This window comes from Meleagris gallopavo, chromosome Z, assembly GCF_905368555.1.
Source record: "Meleagris gallopavo chromosome Z, MGAL_WU_HG_1.1, whole genome shotgun sequence".
NCBI lineage: Eukaryota > Metazoa > Chordata > Aves > Galliformes > Phasianidae > Meleagris > Meleagris gallopavo.
Window position 1 is genome coordinate 34978259 of NC_139435.1, and position 15945 is coordinate 34994203.

Below are 15945 nucleotides of genomic sequence, written 5' to 3' on the forward strand. Positions count from 1 at the left end.
GCTTGCAGCGTGGAAGGCCAACTGTGTTCTGGGCTGCATTAAGAAAGCAGTGGTCAGCAGGGAGAGGGAGGTGATTGTGACCCACTACTCAGCTCTTATGAGAACCCATCTGGAGTACTGCATTCAGGCCTGGGGGCCCCAACACAAGAAAGGCACAGAGTTCTTGGAACGAGTCCAGAGGAGGGCCATTAAGATGATCAGAGGGCTGGAACACCTCTCCTATGGAGAAAGATTGAGGGAACTGGGCTTATTTAGCTTGTAAAAGAGAAGGCTCCAGGGAGACCTCATTGTGACTGTCCAGTATTAGAAGGGAGCGAGGGGAAACAGCTTCTTACAAGGGTTGATAGTGACTTGATAAGGGGGAATGGGAGATTTAGGTTAGATATTAGGAGGAAGTTTTTCATACAGAGGGTAGTGGGGCATGAACAGGTTGCCCAGGGATGTTGTGGATGCCCCATCCCTGGAGGCATTCAAGGCAAAGCTGGATGTGGCTCTGAGCAGTCTGATGAGGGGTTGTAACTAAATTATCTTTGAAGTCCTTTTCAACCCAGGCCATTCTATGATATGATAGTCTGAAAAGAAGAAGCTCAGGGAAGACTGTATTGTTCTCTACAACTGAGAAATGTTGAAACTGAGAAATGAGAAAAACCGCCTGAGAAATGGTTGGGGAGAGATGAGACTTGACCTTTTTTCCTAGGTAACTAGAGATAGGCCATTACCTCTTGTTCTTAAGCTGCTGCAGAGAGGGGTTCAAGTTGGATAGTAGAAAAAAATTCTTTTCTAAAAAAGTGGTTAAGCACTGGAACAAGCTGCACAAGGAGGTGTTGGAATCACCATCCCTGGAGATGTTTAAAATGTGTAGATGAGGCTCTTAAGGACATGTTTTAGTGGGCATGGTGGTTGTGAGTTGACAGTTGGACTAGGTGATCTTAGTTGTCTTTTTCGACTTTAACAATCCTGTCATTCTATTTGGTCTTCTAAAGCATATTCCAGTAGTGAATATGGATTACTCTAACTTTGTTCTGTGCACAGGGAAAAGAAGAAGTCATTTGAAATCTCAATTCAAATTTGTAGGTTTGTATTCACAGAACAAGTTCAAGACCGTATTGTTCTAGCTTCTTGCTTAAAGAGAGTAAAATGAAAGCACTTAAATCTGGGCTGTCTAGCTACCTACCTGAAGTTCTTTACAGCCTTTGGCAGCATTTGTATAGCTTACCTAACATACATAGCCCTGTCTTATGCCATATCCGAGCGCCTGTATCTGCACAAGTCAGGCAAACAAGGAACAATTAATTGTGTATCTCTGATAGGCATTGTGGACGTAATTCTCTGTCCAGAAGAGTTTGTGAGGAAATCTTGCTGTGTTAAAATTTTGAACATGAGGCATCCTGAAAAAAAGTAATTGAATGTTGGCTGGCTTATTGATTTCTTTTTAGCAAACGAGCTCTTCATTACCACTGCTGTAAAATACATACATCTTTTCTCTTCTAGGCTTTTCAGACTCTTCCAAACACACTGGAGGAAATAGATGCTTTTCTGAATGAAGAGAAATCGAGGGTCTCCTGTTTCACAGGCCTGAGTGCTTCAGTATGTTCACTTCTTTCTCTCCACCCTCTCTCCCTTTTCTTCCACCCGTATCGTACTTACTTTCCACTCTGTACTAGATTTCTTGGTTTAATAAGCTAGACAGCAGAAACAATGTGTGTAAATGCCAGATTCTGCATCTATTAGAATTGTAAGTAGGTTCTTCCTAAAGATCAGTTTGTTCTGTGCCTGTTTTTTCTTTTTAAAAGTTGCAGTAACCTGAAATGAGAAATACAGTTTATGTGCCTTAAAGCTGGAAATGTCTTGTTCAGTGTACAGTGTAACAGTTATATGATTGTGTTTGAGCAGGATCATATTTTTCCAGTTGCTGTTAGAGTTGGTAAACATTGTGTATGCTTTTCATTCTTATTCTAAAAGGTTGTTGAAGAATGCAGTAAGCAAATGGAAGAAATACAAAAGCTGATGGAAGATATAGAAGAAAATAAAAAGGAATTGGATAACTATAAGCAAAGTATTTCAGAGGTAATAGTTGAAATTAGCAATTCTGTATTAGTGTGTCTTCATCTGAATAGAACAGGAGTACAAAAATAACAGCATAAAGTGAGATGTTAGTGTCTGTAATTATGGTATTTTTTATTGATATCTAAAGAAAAATCACAGAAAATTATTTTACATGGATGTTTTCACTTCTAGATAAAAGAAAGATGGTTAAACCCCTTGAAAAAGATGATTGAGAGCGTTAATGAGAAATTCAGTGGCTTCTTTAGTTCTATGGAAAGTGTTGGTGAAGTTGATCTTCATGTGGAAAATGAGGTATGACTAGTTTTCACCTAGAATAATATCGCATTCACTTGACAATTTGTTACTTAATCAGTATTTATTTGGATTGTAGGGAAGATGTTGTTTAAAGTTCATTTTTTTTACCAGTGTGCTAGAACTGACTGATAAATCTGATGAAATGAAAATGAGTCTTTATTCAGTTGCATAGGAGTTCAACTCATTGATTTTTGGATGCTTCCTACAGCTGAATAAACTATGCAGCATTCTCAAACACAAAATTGTTGTTTTTCTTCTTTTCATTGAAGATTCATTTGGAGAATGCTCTTTTAGATGCTGAATTTCTGAAAGTGGTTCTACATTCTGCCAAAACAATAGCCTTCAGGGAAAGCAGTGAGTGAGCAGTGCATGATATGAAGTTTCAGAACATTGTCCGTGTTTCCTTCTTCTTACTGTATTAGGTGGAAGCGTGCATTTTAGTTCTGATTTTTTTTCATTCTGTTATTCTTTTACAAGGCTCAGTGAGAAGCACTACGTTTACTTTACCTGTGAATCTGTTATGCTATTGATATACTTCTGTATGTATATATTTTTGCTGATTTGTGCTATTTTATTACAATTTAGTGGCTAAAAGCTGGTACAGTTTTAATGAGTTTATTTTATCTATGGTTTTTCTCAGCTCTTGGCATTTTGGCTGTTTTGGAGCAGTAGCAATCAGCCTGTTACATCATTACTGACGCTTAACCTCTGATGAAAAGTTTTAAGCTCCAGTGGTACTTTGGGGAGTGAGTGATATTCATTGTAGTGAGTTGAAGAGAAATTGGTTGTTTTGTTTTAAATTAACCGCTGTAATGGTGACCCTAAATATATATATTTTTTTAGGTACTGCATACATTTTGCAGCATTAATAGTTGATGCGTTTTTTTTTTTTTTTTTTTCCTTTTTTTTTGTTTTGCAGTAAATTACTCCAGCAGCTCTTAAAGTATTTGAAGTGTTACTTACTGCTTGGTACAAAACAGTAACTGGAAAAGCTCTATATGTGAACAGTGCTTAAGAATGAATAAGAGCTAGTATGAAGTGGTGGGACATAAAAAGAGAAGAGGCTTTTCAATTCTTCTAAAAGTTACTTACAAAGACAGTTCTCTATTACATAAATACTATTCTTTATCTAAAAATAAAGTGGAAAAGAATGCAGAGAAAAACAAAAAAGCAGTTTAAAAGCAAAGTGAATTGGAGCTAAATATGTAGCTTGCTCTGAAAGTACTGCCTCCTATTTATTTCCATGAAAACTACTACAGATAAAAGAGCACAATAACACCATTTGATAGAGCAAGTTCTCAGCTACAGAACACTATTTTTCATCACAGTCACCACCATTAGGTATTCATTTTCACTAGTGATGAACAAGAACCTGCGTGCCACATTTTGTAAAAGTCTGTACTAGCAGAGGTGATCCAACACCTCACTGTGCTAGCATCCACTGTTTTATCTCCATAAATGTTTAGTGGGTGTCGATAAATGTCAATAGGTACAGTTTTCAGAAGACTCTTTTGTCCTTATCTGTAAACATGAGAGGAGAGGCCCTCTAGGCAGTAGTACTATTGTTATCAATATTCTTGTGGCACTGGAGAGAGAGTGCCTTGAGTTGTGCCAGGTTAGCACATAAGGATTCGGGTTGGATATAAGGAAAAATTTCTTCTCTGAAAGAGTGGTCTTACTTTTATAGGAAGAGTACGACAAATACGGGATTCGCATAAGAGTCAAATTCCATAACTTTGCTGATCTTCATGAATTGACTCCATATCATCAGAGTGGAGGTGAGAAAAGTGTTTCAACTGTCTTGTACCTGATGGCTCTACAGGAACTCAACAGGTGTCCTTTCAGGGTTGTAGATGAAATAAATCAGGTGAGAATCAATTGCACAGTAAATAATCGCATATTATACAGATACTTAGCAAATAGTAGAGAGAACAGGCTTTTTTTTTTTTTTTTTTCCTTTAAGGGCATGGATCCAGTGAATGAAAGAAGAGTTTTTGAAATGTTTGTGAAAACTGCGTGTAAAGAAAGCACATCACAGTACTTCCTAATTACACCAAAGGTACGTAGCTGAAAATGAAAGTTTTGTGTGTAGGAGAGCTTAATTTTGTGTGACAGATTCTCTGTAAGCACTGAGTAACTTTGATTTGTGTTATCTAAGGGATTAATATTAAATGGGAACTTACAATAATTTATATGCCAGGGAGGCAAGAATGGGCCTTATACTTCTTACCAAAATGTCAGTTTTCCTCCATCCCCACCTTTGCTGCATTTTAGAAAATCTGGGATATTATGTGCTATACTTTTCTTTAAAGAACAATTGAAAGACCTAGGAAAAGCCAGCTATAGCAGTTACCTAAAATAAATAAAAATAGAGGGAAGGTGATGCTTGTTATTCCTTTTGATATTGTGGTTCACTTATCTCCACACAGTTGGTCATTTCTTTGTTGTGTTATTTCTGTCTGTCTTGTTCTATATATCTGTCTCATTTTGTGTTTCTGTGATTTCTGTCCTTATCATTCATTCTACTTTTCTCTTTCTTACTTTGAGGAACAACAGTCACTTGAATGGATATTGAAAGTATAGCTCTCCAAATAGAAGTGCTTCTCATGTGTGGGGGCTATAGAAGATGACTGGGGATTCAGAGTCTGTTTTAAAAGTTGAACTCATTGTGAAATTACGAAGAATAGATAAGGGGAAAAAATTGAATTTGCAAAGTTAGTCAAAAATCAGAGCAAAAATGAGAAGCAAGAAGAAACTTCAGAGTTTAAAAAAGTCTAACATTTATGGTAAGAAGAAGATCAAGGATTGTGTAGGACCATGGTTCAGCAGCATCATGCTGTTGTGAAGAGAAAATTTTGAGTTGTTTGCCATATTGTATTTTTGGTTTCTTTGGGGCTTTTTGGTTTTTTTTTTTTCATAATCAGATTTTCAGATTTTCAGTAAAATCAGTCATAAGTAGATGATAACCAGATGTTGAAGTTGTAATGGCCTACTAAAAGGAATTGTATTGAGATACCACTTCATGTAAATAAAGATAAGGAAAGTTGTATTCTGGATAATTGTGATTCACTGACAGAATGAGTGAGTTTGTTTCTTAGGAGTGAGTCCTGGGTTTGAAAATCAGCGTTTGTAATATCAAACTATGATACAAATAACTATCATGTAGGGAATGAATGTTTTTTTCTATAGAGCAAGATTAAAGGTCAAAATAATCTAAAATCAGGTAATCCTGACAGGGCAAGTATGCAAAGACTTCATTCACAGCAGGAAGGTACAGATAGAAACTTTTTTTCATAGTAAGAAACAAATGCAACATGTGAATTACCTAAGTTATATGTACAGTCTCTTTGGGGGTTTCTGGGAAGAAACTATACGTCATCTGCCAGAAAAATTAGGAAATTCATCCTGTAGTGTTGAACTTTTAAGGTATAAACTTTACATTTACCTTCTTCACTGCTTGTAGGTAATGTGGAACACAGTCATTTCTTGCTGTTTTAACTTCGACTTTTGTGTTTTTCCCCAGCTATTGCAGAATCTCACTTACAATGAAAAGATGACGTTGCTGTTTGTCTACAATGGACCTTTTATGGTGGAGGCAAACAAATGGAACTTACAGGCTTTCTGTAGGTGGCGGCGTCGGCTTGGAAGGATGGATAAACAGTGATACATACATGATATATATGCATATACACACATATATAAAATATTTTATGCTCTTATAGAATATTTTATAATATCAATCATTCAGATCTTCAGAAATTGTAAAAGATGAGAAACTGCAAAGGGTCAATGCTTAAGAGCTTTGATTGTTAAAACTTTGTAAAAATACATTGGATTTGAAATGCATGATTTTTTTTACATCTTTCATAGTGGCTTGTTTAAAAAATATTTTAAATAAAAAGGAAGTTTCTTTATTTTGTTACTTTCAATAGTATAAAAAATATGTTTAATTGTTCTAGGTTATATTGGACTAAACTGCTGTTTGTTTTTCTAGAAGTTTGGAGTTTACTTTTATTAAACTGTATTTCCCTAACACAGTTAAGGATGTTCCCCAACTTTTCCAACTGAAATGGAAAGTTTTTGAATGAATAAACGAGTGAAACAGAAGATGTGTGAGAAGATAATGGCGTATAAGTAACTGTGCATTGTTTTTTGTTTTGTGAAAATAGACTTACATTAATGAGTAGACTGGTAACATACTTCATTATTGTAATTATTTTTTAGCCAGTGTTGCAATTTTGTATTCTTGGAAGGGTAAGATCTTTATTTTTCTACAGCAAGAAGATGTGGCAGAGCCAGGTGTTTTTGAAACAATTGAAGCCATGAGCTAGTTAGTTTGCAGAGATGAAACTCAGTGATGTGTAACTTTTTTAAAGTAAAACTGGGTATGAGGAGTCTTTAGCTGTGCTGGAGTGATTGTACATACAGTAGCTTTTTATCCTTAACTATAGAATTAGTCAGTAGAGTAGGTGTTAAATCTTGGAAAGTAAATGTTATCAATAGAACGTTGTATACAGCTCAGTAGCACATTGAATACCTAAAATACATTTCAGATTCTTTAGTTAACTATTATAGATTTTGTAAACAGATGAAAACTATGATTGATATCTAAAATGTACACAAAAACAAGTGAGTTTGAGAACATCAGAAAATAAGCTTTTTTCACCAGGAAAGAAGCTTTAAGTAGAATTCTATACATAATATGGTGTCCACTTGATTTTAAATGAGAGTTTTTCTTAATAGCATCCTGTTGCTAAACTGCTCACAAAATTGGGAGTTTCACACAAGAATGAGGTAGTAAAAACAAATTACTCACAGCAAAACTTAAGCCAGGATATGAAGGTTTTCAAGCACTAAAAGTAAAGAATTCTTATTTTGAATAAAATAGGTAAGAACTGCATAGACCTGCATCACAGGTCAGAAGACTGACAGCTATTGTGGAGCTCTGTCTGACCATGTTAACTCCATGAGGATTAGTATCCATCCACACATATTTGACAGAAGTTAGTGAGTGTGAAAATTAGGACTGTAGTCCGAGGACTTAGGGGGCTGTGAAAATGTCCTTGAATTAATTGAAGGTACAAGGCTTGTCTGTCTACTTTATTGGAAGGTCTGTCCTCAGATGTGTTCATTGGTCTTCAGAATATTTGGCTTCTCATAACCCTGAACATGTAAGGTAAATTTTTATTACTGCTATTATTGAGTGGAAAAATCTTTAGTTTCTGAGGATCACTTAATGAGAAGTACTGTTTTCAGTGCTCTAATAGGGGAAACTGCTAACATACACTTATCTTAGGACCCAATTTTTCTGTGCCTGAATAGCACTGATTATCTGTTCTTAGTACTGTCATTGTAGAAGTTAATGGGGTTTCTTCCTAGAATTGTGTTCCTTTTTCATGTTTCAGTCTGAGCAAGGTATAAAAGTAAGTCTGTCTTCAGGAGAATGGCACTCTGATCCTGTCTCAAAAATTCTGTCCTGTGGATGCATGCCTACTGCAATGCACAAATAAAGATAATTGCATGGAGATTAAGTCTGAGGAATGGAAGACTTCCCCCCTTGGTTAAGGTGGATCTCATCAGAGAGCGAGTCAAAATCACAGAATCATAGAATGGCCAGGGTTGGAAGGAACTTCAAGGATCATGAATTTCCAACTCCCTGCCACATGCAGGGCCACCAACCTCCCCATTTAATACTAGACCAGGCTGCCTAGGGCCCCATCCAACCTGGCCTTGAACACCTCTAGGGATGGGACATCCACAACTTCTCTGGGCAGCCTGTACCAACACCTCACTATTCTCTCTGTAAAGAACTTCCTGCTGATATCCAACCTAAATCTTCCCTCCCTTAACTTAAAACCATTTCCCCTTGTCCTGCAGTTATCTGTCCTTTGAAAGAGTTGATTCCCCTCCTGCTTGTAGACTCCCTTTAGGTATTGAAAGGCTGCAATGAGGTCACCCTGCAGCCTTTTTTTCTCCAGGCTGAACAAGCCCAGCTCCCTCAACCTGTCTTCATAGGGGAGGTACTCCAGTCCCCTGATTATTCTTGTGGCCCTCTTCTGGACCCTCTCCAACAGCTCCTTGTCTTTCTCATATCAGGGGCTCCAGACCTGGACACAGTACTCCAGATGGGGCCTCACAAGAGCAGAATAGAGGGGCAGAATCACCTCCCTGTCCCTACTGGCCACCTGTCTTCTGATGGAGCCCAGGATACCATTTGCTTTCAGAGCTGCAAGAGCACACTGCTGGCTCATGTTAAGTTTTTCATCCATCAGGACCCCCAGGTCCTTCTCTGCAGGGCTGCTCTCAAGGACCACTCCTTCCAGTCTGTATGAATGCCTGGGATTCCTCCGGTCCAAGTGCAAAACCTTGCACTTTGCCATGTTGAACCTCATCAGGTTCACCTGGGCCCACCATTCAAGCCTGTCAAGGTCCCTTCAAATGGCATCCCTTCCTTCCACTGTGTCAACCGCACCACTCAGCTTGGTGTCATCAGCAAACTTGCTGAGGGTGCACTCGATTCCGCCATCAATGTGATTGATAAAGATGTTGAAGAGCACTGGTCCCAAGACAGACCCAGGGGGCTTCTGCTCGTTACCAGGCTCCACCTGGACATTGATGACCACCCTCTTCAACCAATTTCTGATTTTCAAATCAATGCACACAAATCCGTGGGCCCCAATGGGATGTACCTGTGTGTGCTGAGGGAGCTGGCAGAGGTGACTGCTGAGTCACTCTCTATCATCTTTGAAAGCTCTTGGAGAATGGGAGAAGTCCCTCAAGACTGGAGGGACTAATTGTATCACAGTAGTCTTCAAAAAGGCCAAGAAGGACAATCAGGGATATTACAGGCAAGTCATTCTCACTTCTGTCTCTGGAAAGGTGATGGAACATCTTGTTCTGGATGCCATCTCAAAGGAATTGGAAGAAAAGAATGTTATCAGAGGTAGTTTGTGTGGATTCACAAAGGAGAAGTGATGCTTGACCAACCTGGTAGCCACCCATGATGTTATCAGCGGCTGGGTAGATGGGAGGAGTGCAGTGGATGTTATGTACACTGGTTTCAGCAAGACATTTAACACTGTCTCCAACAGCATTCTTGTGAGTGTCAGACAGAGTAGACAATGAGATAGACTATGAACAGTGTGACTGCCAGAGCTCAGAGGGTTGTCATTAGTGGTGTAATCTGGTTGGAGGTCTGTAAGTATTTGAGTTCCTAGAGGTCAGTGTTTGATACAGTCTTACTCAGCATCTTCATAAATTACCTGGATGAAGGGTCCATCCTCAGCAAGTCTGTTGATACAAATCTGGGATAAGTGACTTATGCATCAGAAGGCTGTGCTGCCATTCAAGACCTGAATAGATTGGAAAGTTAGGTGAAGGAGAACCTGATGAGAATCAGCAAGAACAAGTATAGAATTTTGTACCTGGGGAGGCATATCCACATGCATCAGTACAGGTTAGGGGCTGATTTGCTGGAGAGGAACTCTGTAGAAAAGGACCTGAGTGTCTTGGTGGGCAGTAGGTTTACCATGAGCCAGCAGCATGCCCATGTATCCAAGAAGGCCCGTGGTGTCCTGGGGTGCATTTAGAAGAACGTGGCCAGCAAGTTGAGCAAAGCGGTCCTTCCCCTCAGTCCTGATCTGTCCACATCTAGAATACTATGTCCAGTTCTGGGCTCCTCAGTTCAAAAAAGACAGAACTACTGGGCAGAGTACAGTGGAGGGCAACAAAGGTAGCTGAGAGCCTAGAACATCTCCTGTAAAAAATGGATGAGAGACTTGGGACTGTCCAGTCTGGCAAAGAGTGAGAGGAGATCTCATCTTTCTTTATAAGTATCTGAAGAAGTCAAATTGTTGGGGGTGGACTCTTTTCAGTGGCATGCAGTCATAGAACAAGGGGCAGTGGGCAGAAACTGCAACACAAGTTTCATACAAACTTACTGACTTTACACGCAAACTTACTGACTTTACTGTCAGAGTGAGACAGCACAGGCTGACCAGGGGTTGTGGAGTCTCAGTATCTGGAGATACTGAACACCTGCCTGAATACCTACCAGTGCCACCTGCTGTAGGGAATGTGCAGGGAATGTGCCTCTGATCTCAGGAAATCTTTCAACCCCAGTGATTCTGTGAATGATGGATTTATGAGTGCTTACTTCTTTTTTGGAGATGTCAAAATCAGAACCTTCAGTCAGTAGTAACATCATCTGACTACAATCCTAATCTGACTAATTCATCCTACCTGTTACCACTACGTTGCAACAAGCTGTAAACTGTTCAGTGTAATCTTGATGAATGGAACATCACCTCTCAGCAGCTCTGCTAGCTAAAGCTTTTAAGAAAGAACTATGAAACATACATTGTGTTTAAAAACAGCCGATGCTATTTGCAAATGAGCTGCAAGTTGCAACGATGTGCCTCCCATTGCAGTTGCAGTTGGTAACCTGCTGATTCAAGCGACAAGCATGTCCTCATCCATCATAAGAACTTTTACAGTTTAAAAAAAGTATTTTGGACTAAATAGTGTATTAAGGCATGAAAATCCACATTAAGTGACTGAGTGTAGCTGTAATATTCCTTAGCATTCCTTAACTTGTGTATTGAGCACTTAATTGCTGCCAGCTTTCTTGCTGTTCTTGTGCTTTGCCACTGCTATTGAGCTCCTTGGACATGCTTCCTTGAAAAATGAGTGACGATAATTTCAATATGATTTTGAAGAGGAGGGGATGAGTAGGAGTTTAGATTAAATATGCATATAGTATTCAGCTTTTCCTGATCAGTAGATTACCTCTAAAATGCAGAAGTGGAAAGAACCCAAAGCATTCTGAAAGCCAAAATATAAATTGGGTTTTCACCAAAACAGGTACTCCTTTCTGTTTAGACCAGCTGAAGAGTATGATCTTGTATCCATGACCTGTGGGAAGCGCCTGTCTGCTCACATTTTGAGACACAAGGAGAAGCAGCATGGAAATTGTGACTTACTATGAGAAATAAAATAATTTTGAGTAAATGAATTCAAAAGCATGTATAAATCACCTTTCAGCACTGTGTTTCTTGACTGAAAATGTTACTTGTGCATGTATGTGACTGGCAGAGAGAAAATAGCATTTAGTTGCATAAAGTAGCAGACTAGACAGAAGAGGGACCTTTGCACAACTGCAGTGATTACTTGAAACTTGTACTTTGTTGAAAGAAAAATAAAATATGTTAAGGCTGTTGCTGTCTGTGAACTTCTACAGGCTTTTGAGTTAGAGATAATATGGTGCACAGAACTAGTGTGTGTTGCAAATTGCTTACTGAAAAAATATGATAGGTGCTTACTGATGGCCAGAATATGTGTCTGCTGTAGGCTTGATAGCAAATGTTATTTAGAATTAGCAATATTTAGAATTAATACTACTGGAGGCTTTTGTTTATGGCTGATGCTAATTGTCTTCTCTTGTTAGTAAGTTTTCTGGCTGATGCTTCATTTGTAGAGCTTCTGGGTTATTTTCAAACACTGTTTCTTACAGCTTCTGGAAACAGACTTGGGTTTCATGCATTTGCTTGCAGTTTCTTGTTTGTTTCCATACTTAATTACCTGAATAGCACTTACCAATAGGCCTTAATTTTCACCTTTCTTGCTCAATTCCTGTGCCATTTCATTATGTCTTCTTGAAAGCAAGTGTTAAAGCTAGCAATTATTTAAGTAGTGCAGTTTGTCATTCTGTTTTACAAGTGTGCATAATATTACGATAGCTGATGCTGTCCATGTGTATGATGTGGGGAATGTTGTGGGGAAGGAGATGTGGGAGAGAGGCCTCCTTCTTGAAAGGTGTACTGTAGTTTGGTTGATTTAACTGGCATTATACCAGGTGGGAGGTGTCTGAAGTGAGCCTACATTGCAGGCAGGGGGGAACCTTGGCACTCCAGCTTCACTACAAATAACTGAGCCAAAATTGCTCTCTTCTGTTCTGACTCACTGAAACATAGCATCCAGAATAAATTTTCCTAGAACTTTTTGTTACAGAGCATTTTTCCCAGTATCTTGCTAGTTCAGAATAAAACCACCATTCATAATTTGGGAAGGAAGGAGATTGGGAAGAGAATTTAATTCACCTCTGCTCTAAGAAAAATCCTAACCTGGACTTCAGGAGATTGTAGGAATATTTTTGCTTTATTCACAGGTTAAATGTGCTAAGAATCATCTCTTTTCTGTGAGGTCATTTATCCAACTGTCCTCCGCGTATCTCAACAGCTTGGATGAAAAAGGTAGCGCTTTGTATGCAGAGGATAACTTCAGAGTAGTTATGATAGTTAAACTTCATTTTACTTCAGTGCTAACATTACTTATTGCTAAGGCTGTACTGGTAAATACTGAGAGAATATTGGTGCAGGTAACAGATGTTTTTTAACCACTGAAATTTTTTCAGATGCTACAATGGCAATATTGAAATCCAGTAGTGAGAATGTGGAAAAATAAAGGCAAGAAGGAGCAATGGAGGCAGAAGGTTCCGAAGGTGATAAGCCAGAACTGGATTAGCCTGGCAACCCTCTTCCTCTGCTGTGGTCCTACTCGATCCTAGAGGTGCCATCCCATGCCTGCAGCTCCCATCTTTGTGCTTTCCACTAGATTCCATCTGCTTTTCCTCACTTTTCTTCTTCTCTGTTGCCCCCGACACAATTCCCTTGCCCAGTCTCTCTTCTGTTGATGAGTGAACCCTTCTAAACTAGAAATGCAATGTTGTACACATTGGATAGATCTTAGTATTGCAAATCGTTTGCATCAATTGCATCTGAAGTTACATGAAATCTTGGTGAATGTGCCTGGTGTGTACATGAAGAAAAGCACATCTACTTGCAGATTGTCAGTCTTTTTGTGGCACATAAAGATAAGAGCATTGTATGCAAGCATGAACTTGCTGAACAAACAAAACTTATTTTGTTGAGAGTGAATGTGCATGGTAGTGTGAAAAGCTAGCTTTACTAGTAGCAAGGAGAAGGGAACAGGTGATAGCTGAGAAAATTGTTGCAGAATCTGGCAAGAGACCTTGGAAAAGGGCAGAGCGGATGAGGACAAAGGAAACAGGCAGCATGAAGGGAATACAGACCTCAACAAAATCAGGGGCAAATAATTTAAAGGGGGAAGTATATGATTAGGTATCTGTGCAGAAAGGTTCCAGAAAAGAGAGGTAAAAATAAATGGTGATATTAGACAGTGGGGGAAGGCAAGCAAAAGAAACAAGCCAGAACAAGATGAATTCTAAACTTGATATTGTTTAACAGGTACTTCTGACATAGGACGTTATGCAGTAGGTAGTATAAAAGAGGCACTTGTTTTCCAAAGAGCTGAAGAAGCAGTGATTTCAGCCCAGGAGAAGCCGCAGTCTTTTTTCCTCCACCCAGTGGTGAGAAGGAGTACTTACCGTTTTCGAATCGTTAAAAGGAGGCGAGGAGCAAACAGGATTCCAAAAAGAGATAGGAGGAGGAAACCTCATAAGCATCAAATGTTAACCTTTCCCAGTTAGTAATCAAAGCTTTAGACTGTGAACATTATGCTGCTAATCTTGAGCACAATCTATTGATAACATTTACCTCAGTTTGGGCTGTGTGATAGCTTTGTCATGGATGACCAAAGTGCGTGGGGGCCGCGGGGGTGGGAGGGGTTGTTCTTATGTGTTTCTCATTCCCACACTGCCCACCCACAAGAATTACAAACTGTGAACATGATAAAACCAAAGCAGATGATCAGTAGAGGTTGAGGGGATGTGCTGTCAGTCACCATTATTAGCATCAGTCCCCCTCTGCGCTGCTGCAGTAACACTTAGAGGTCTGTTCAGGTAGCAAGCCACTGATGCTATGGAACCCACTGACTAAGGAATCTGGATCCACTTTGCACCTGCTTCTGAGCCTGACTGCTGTTTGTATGATGAGAACTTCTGTAGTGTTTAAGGTTCTGTATAAAATGCACTGGATTGATGCCAGTATAATTAAAGTAGGCTCCAGTGTGCATGCGGTTCCCCAAGCATCAGTATGGCTTAAGTTTCTCTTGTCATGTCAAATTACTGTAAGTTTTATTGAGAGAACCTCCTTTATTTCAGCATGGAGGACTTTACAGTAAGGCTTTCCCAGCTGAAATGTTTCAGCTGAAAAATGATGTGTTGAATGTAAAAATCGAACAGTGTTGTTCCCTGGTAAAATCTGGATTGTGTATGATCTTGTAAAACAGCCATAGGGATTTACCATTAGTGTTACATAGATGGTAGCTTTCCCCAGCTGTCTGTTTTTTGACATAGTGGTTATGTGTATCTTGTGGGTTCTCTCAAGCTTGGAAACACTGAGTAGTGGTCCATAGCATAAGAGTCCATTGTAAAATAATACGGAGGGGAAAAAAAAGTTTAGAATGTATGGATTGGAACTGATTCCCAGTCAAGAAATTCCCTGGTCAAAATGGGAAGTATTCTGTACTATCTGTGGAAGTGCTTGGGAAGATGTTTTAAAGGATAGGGAATTTCTCACTTGAGGATAACATGGCACTGTAATAGCAAAATTTTTGTTGCTGTAAAAGATTCCTTTGCTTATTTAATGTGGTCCCTTAAAGAGGATTCTGGGAAGTGTGTTGTTATGATTGCTGTGACTTTACATTAAGTGGTTGATTCCTCAGATGTGGATGGCAAGTGTGAGAAGCTCAGGCTGAAGGAGATTTTGCGTCCAAAGCAAAAGCCTTGGAGGACTGAGATCTCCCTGACTCCTTAGCCCTCACTGAGCGAGTGCTTAGACTCTCTGGTTTAGACTCTCATGGAAGGGAAATTCATTCTAGCAGGCACAGGTTGCATGGGAACCCATTCTGAACCATCCGCAGGCATTTAACTGGGCTTTTATTGCACTGGGTGGCATGTTTCCTTTCTTGTTTCTTCAGCAGAAAGAAGAAATGAAAAATTCTCCTTGTAGAACTAATTATGCTGTTTGAATCGTTTGGGCTGTGTTCAGGGTCACACTTCCACAAGTCACTGCTTGAGTCTTACTGCCAGCATCCATGGGAGTGCTGCTAGTCTTCACATGCTGTGCCTATTCCAGCCAAGGTTTGTATCATTCCTGGGAGGACTATTCAGCAAAGAGTACTAGATATCAATGGCTGGAAATGTCCTCCTGGAAATGTCCAGGCTGTGGCATTGTCTGTATCAGGAAAATTTTGTTACCTTTTCCATTTAGAGCACTAAGGACAAATATTAAATAGTGTAAGGTAAGAATAAAAAGTGTATGGAACATCCTTTATGATGGGATAGCAGGGGAATAAGCTCTGAGGAATGAACCCTGTGTCCTTTATTTCTAGAAACAATGACAAACTAAAAAAAGAAAACTCTCTATGCTGAGTTTGTTGCATTTGTCCTTTGGTCACCTAGACAAGGGCAGAAAATGCCAACACAGTTTCAGGCCAATATCTGGAGGATTCTTAAAATTTTGTTTTGTTTGACTTGGATGGCACACTCCACCCCTCCATCTCTGCCCACACTGTGAAGGGGTGGTGTCCTCTTGGGTCCCATCTTGCTGCCGCACCCTAGCACACTTCCCAGGTGCCAAATGATGTTAGTTTTGTATTGGTAGC

At 39.4% G+C, this 15945-nt stretch overlaps 1 protein-coding gene across 1 annotated transcript in view; it reads left to right on the forward strand.

Annotated features, from left to right (window-relative positions):
* The window catches only part of SMC5 (structural maintenance of chromosomes 5), a 62314-nt gene extending 55846 nt beyond the window's left edge, over window positions 1-6468 (forward strand). Inside the window, exons 19-24 of the mRNA XM_085212859.1 lie at window positions 1492-1587; window positions 1963-2067; window positions 2239-2358; window positions 4049-4228; window positions 4325-4420; window positions 5885-6468. Of these exons, the coding sequence (XP_085068985.1) occupies window positions 1492-1587; window positions 1963-2067; window positions 2239-2358; window positions 4049-4228; window positions 4325-4420; window positions 5885-6025 (738 nt within the window). The 3' untranslated portion in view covers window positions 6026-6468. The remainder of the gene's footprint in view (window positions 1-1491; window positions 1588-1962; window positions 2068-2238; window positions 2359-4048; window positions 4229-4324; window positions 4421-5884) is intronic.
* The last annotated feature ends 9477 nt before the right edge of the window (window positions 6469-15945 follow it).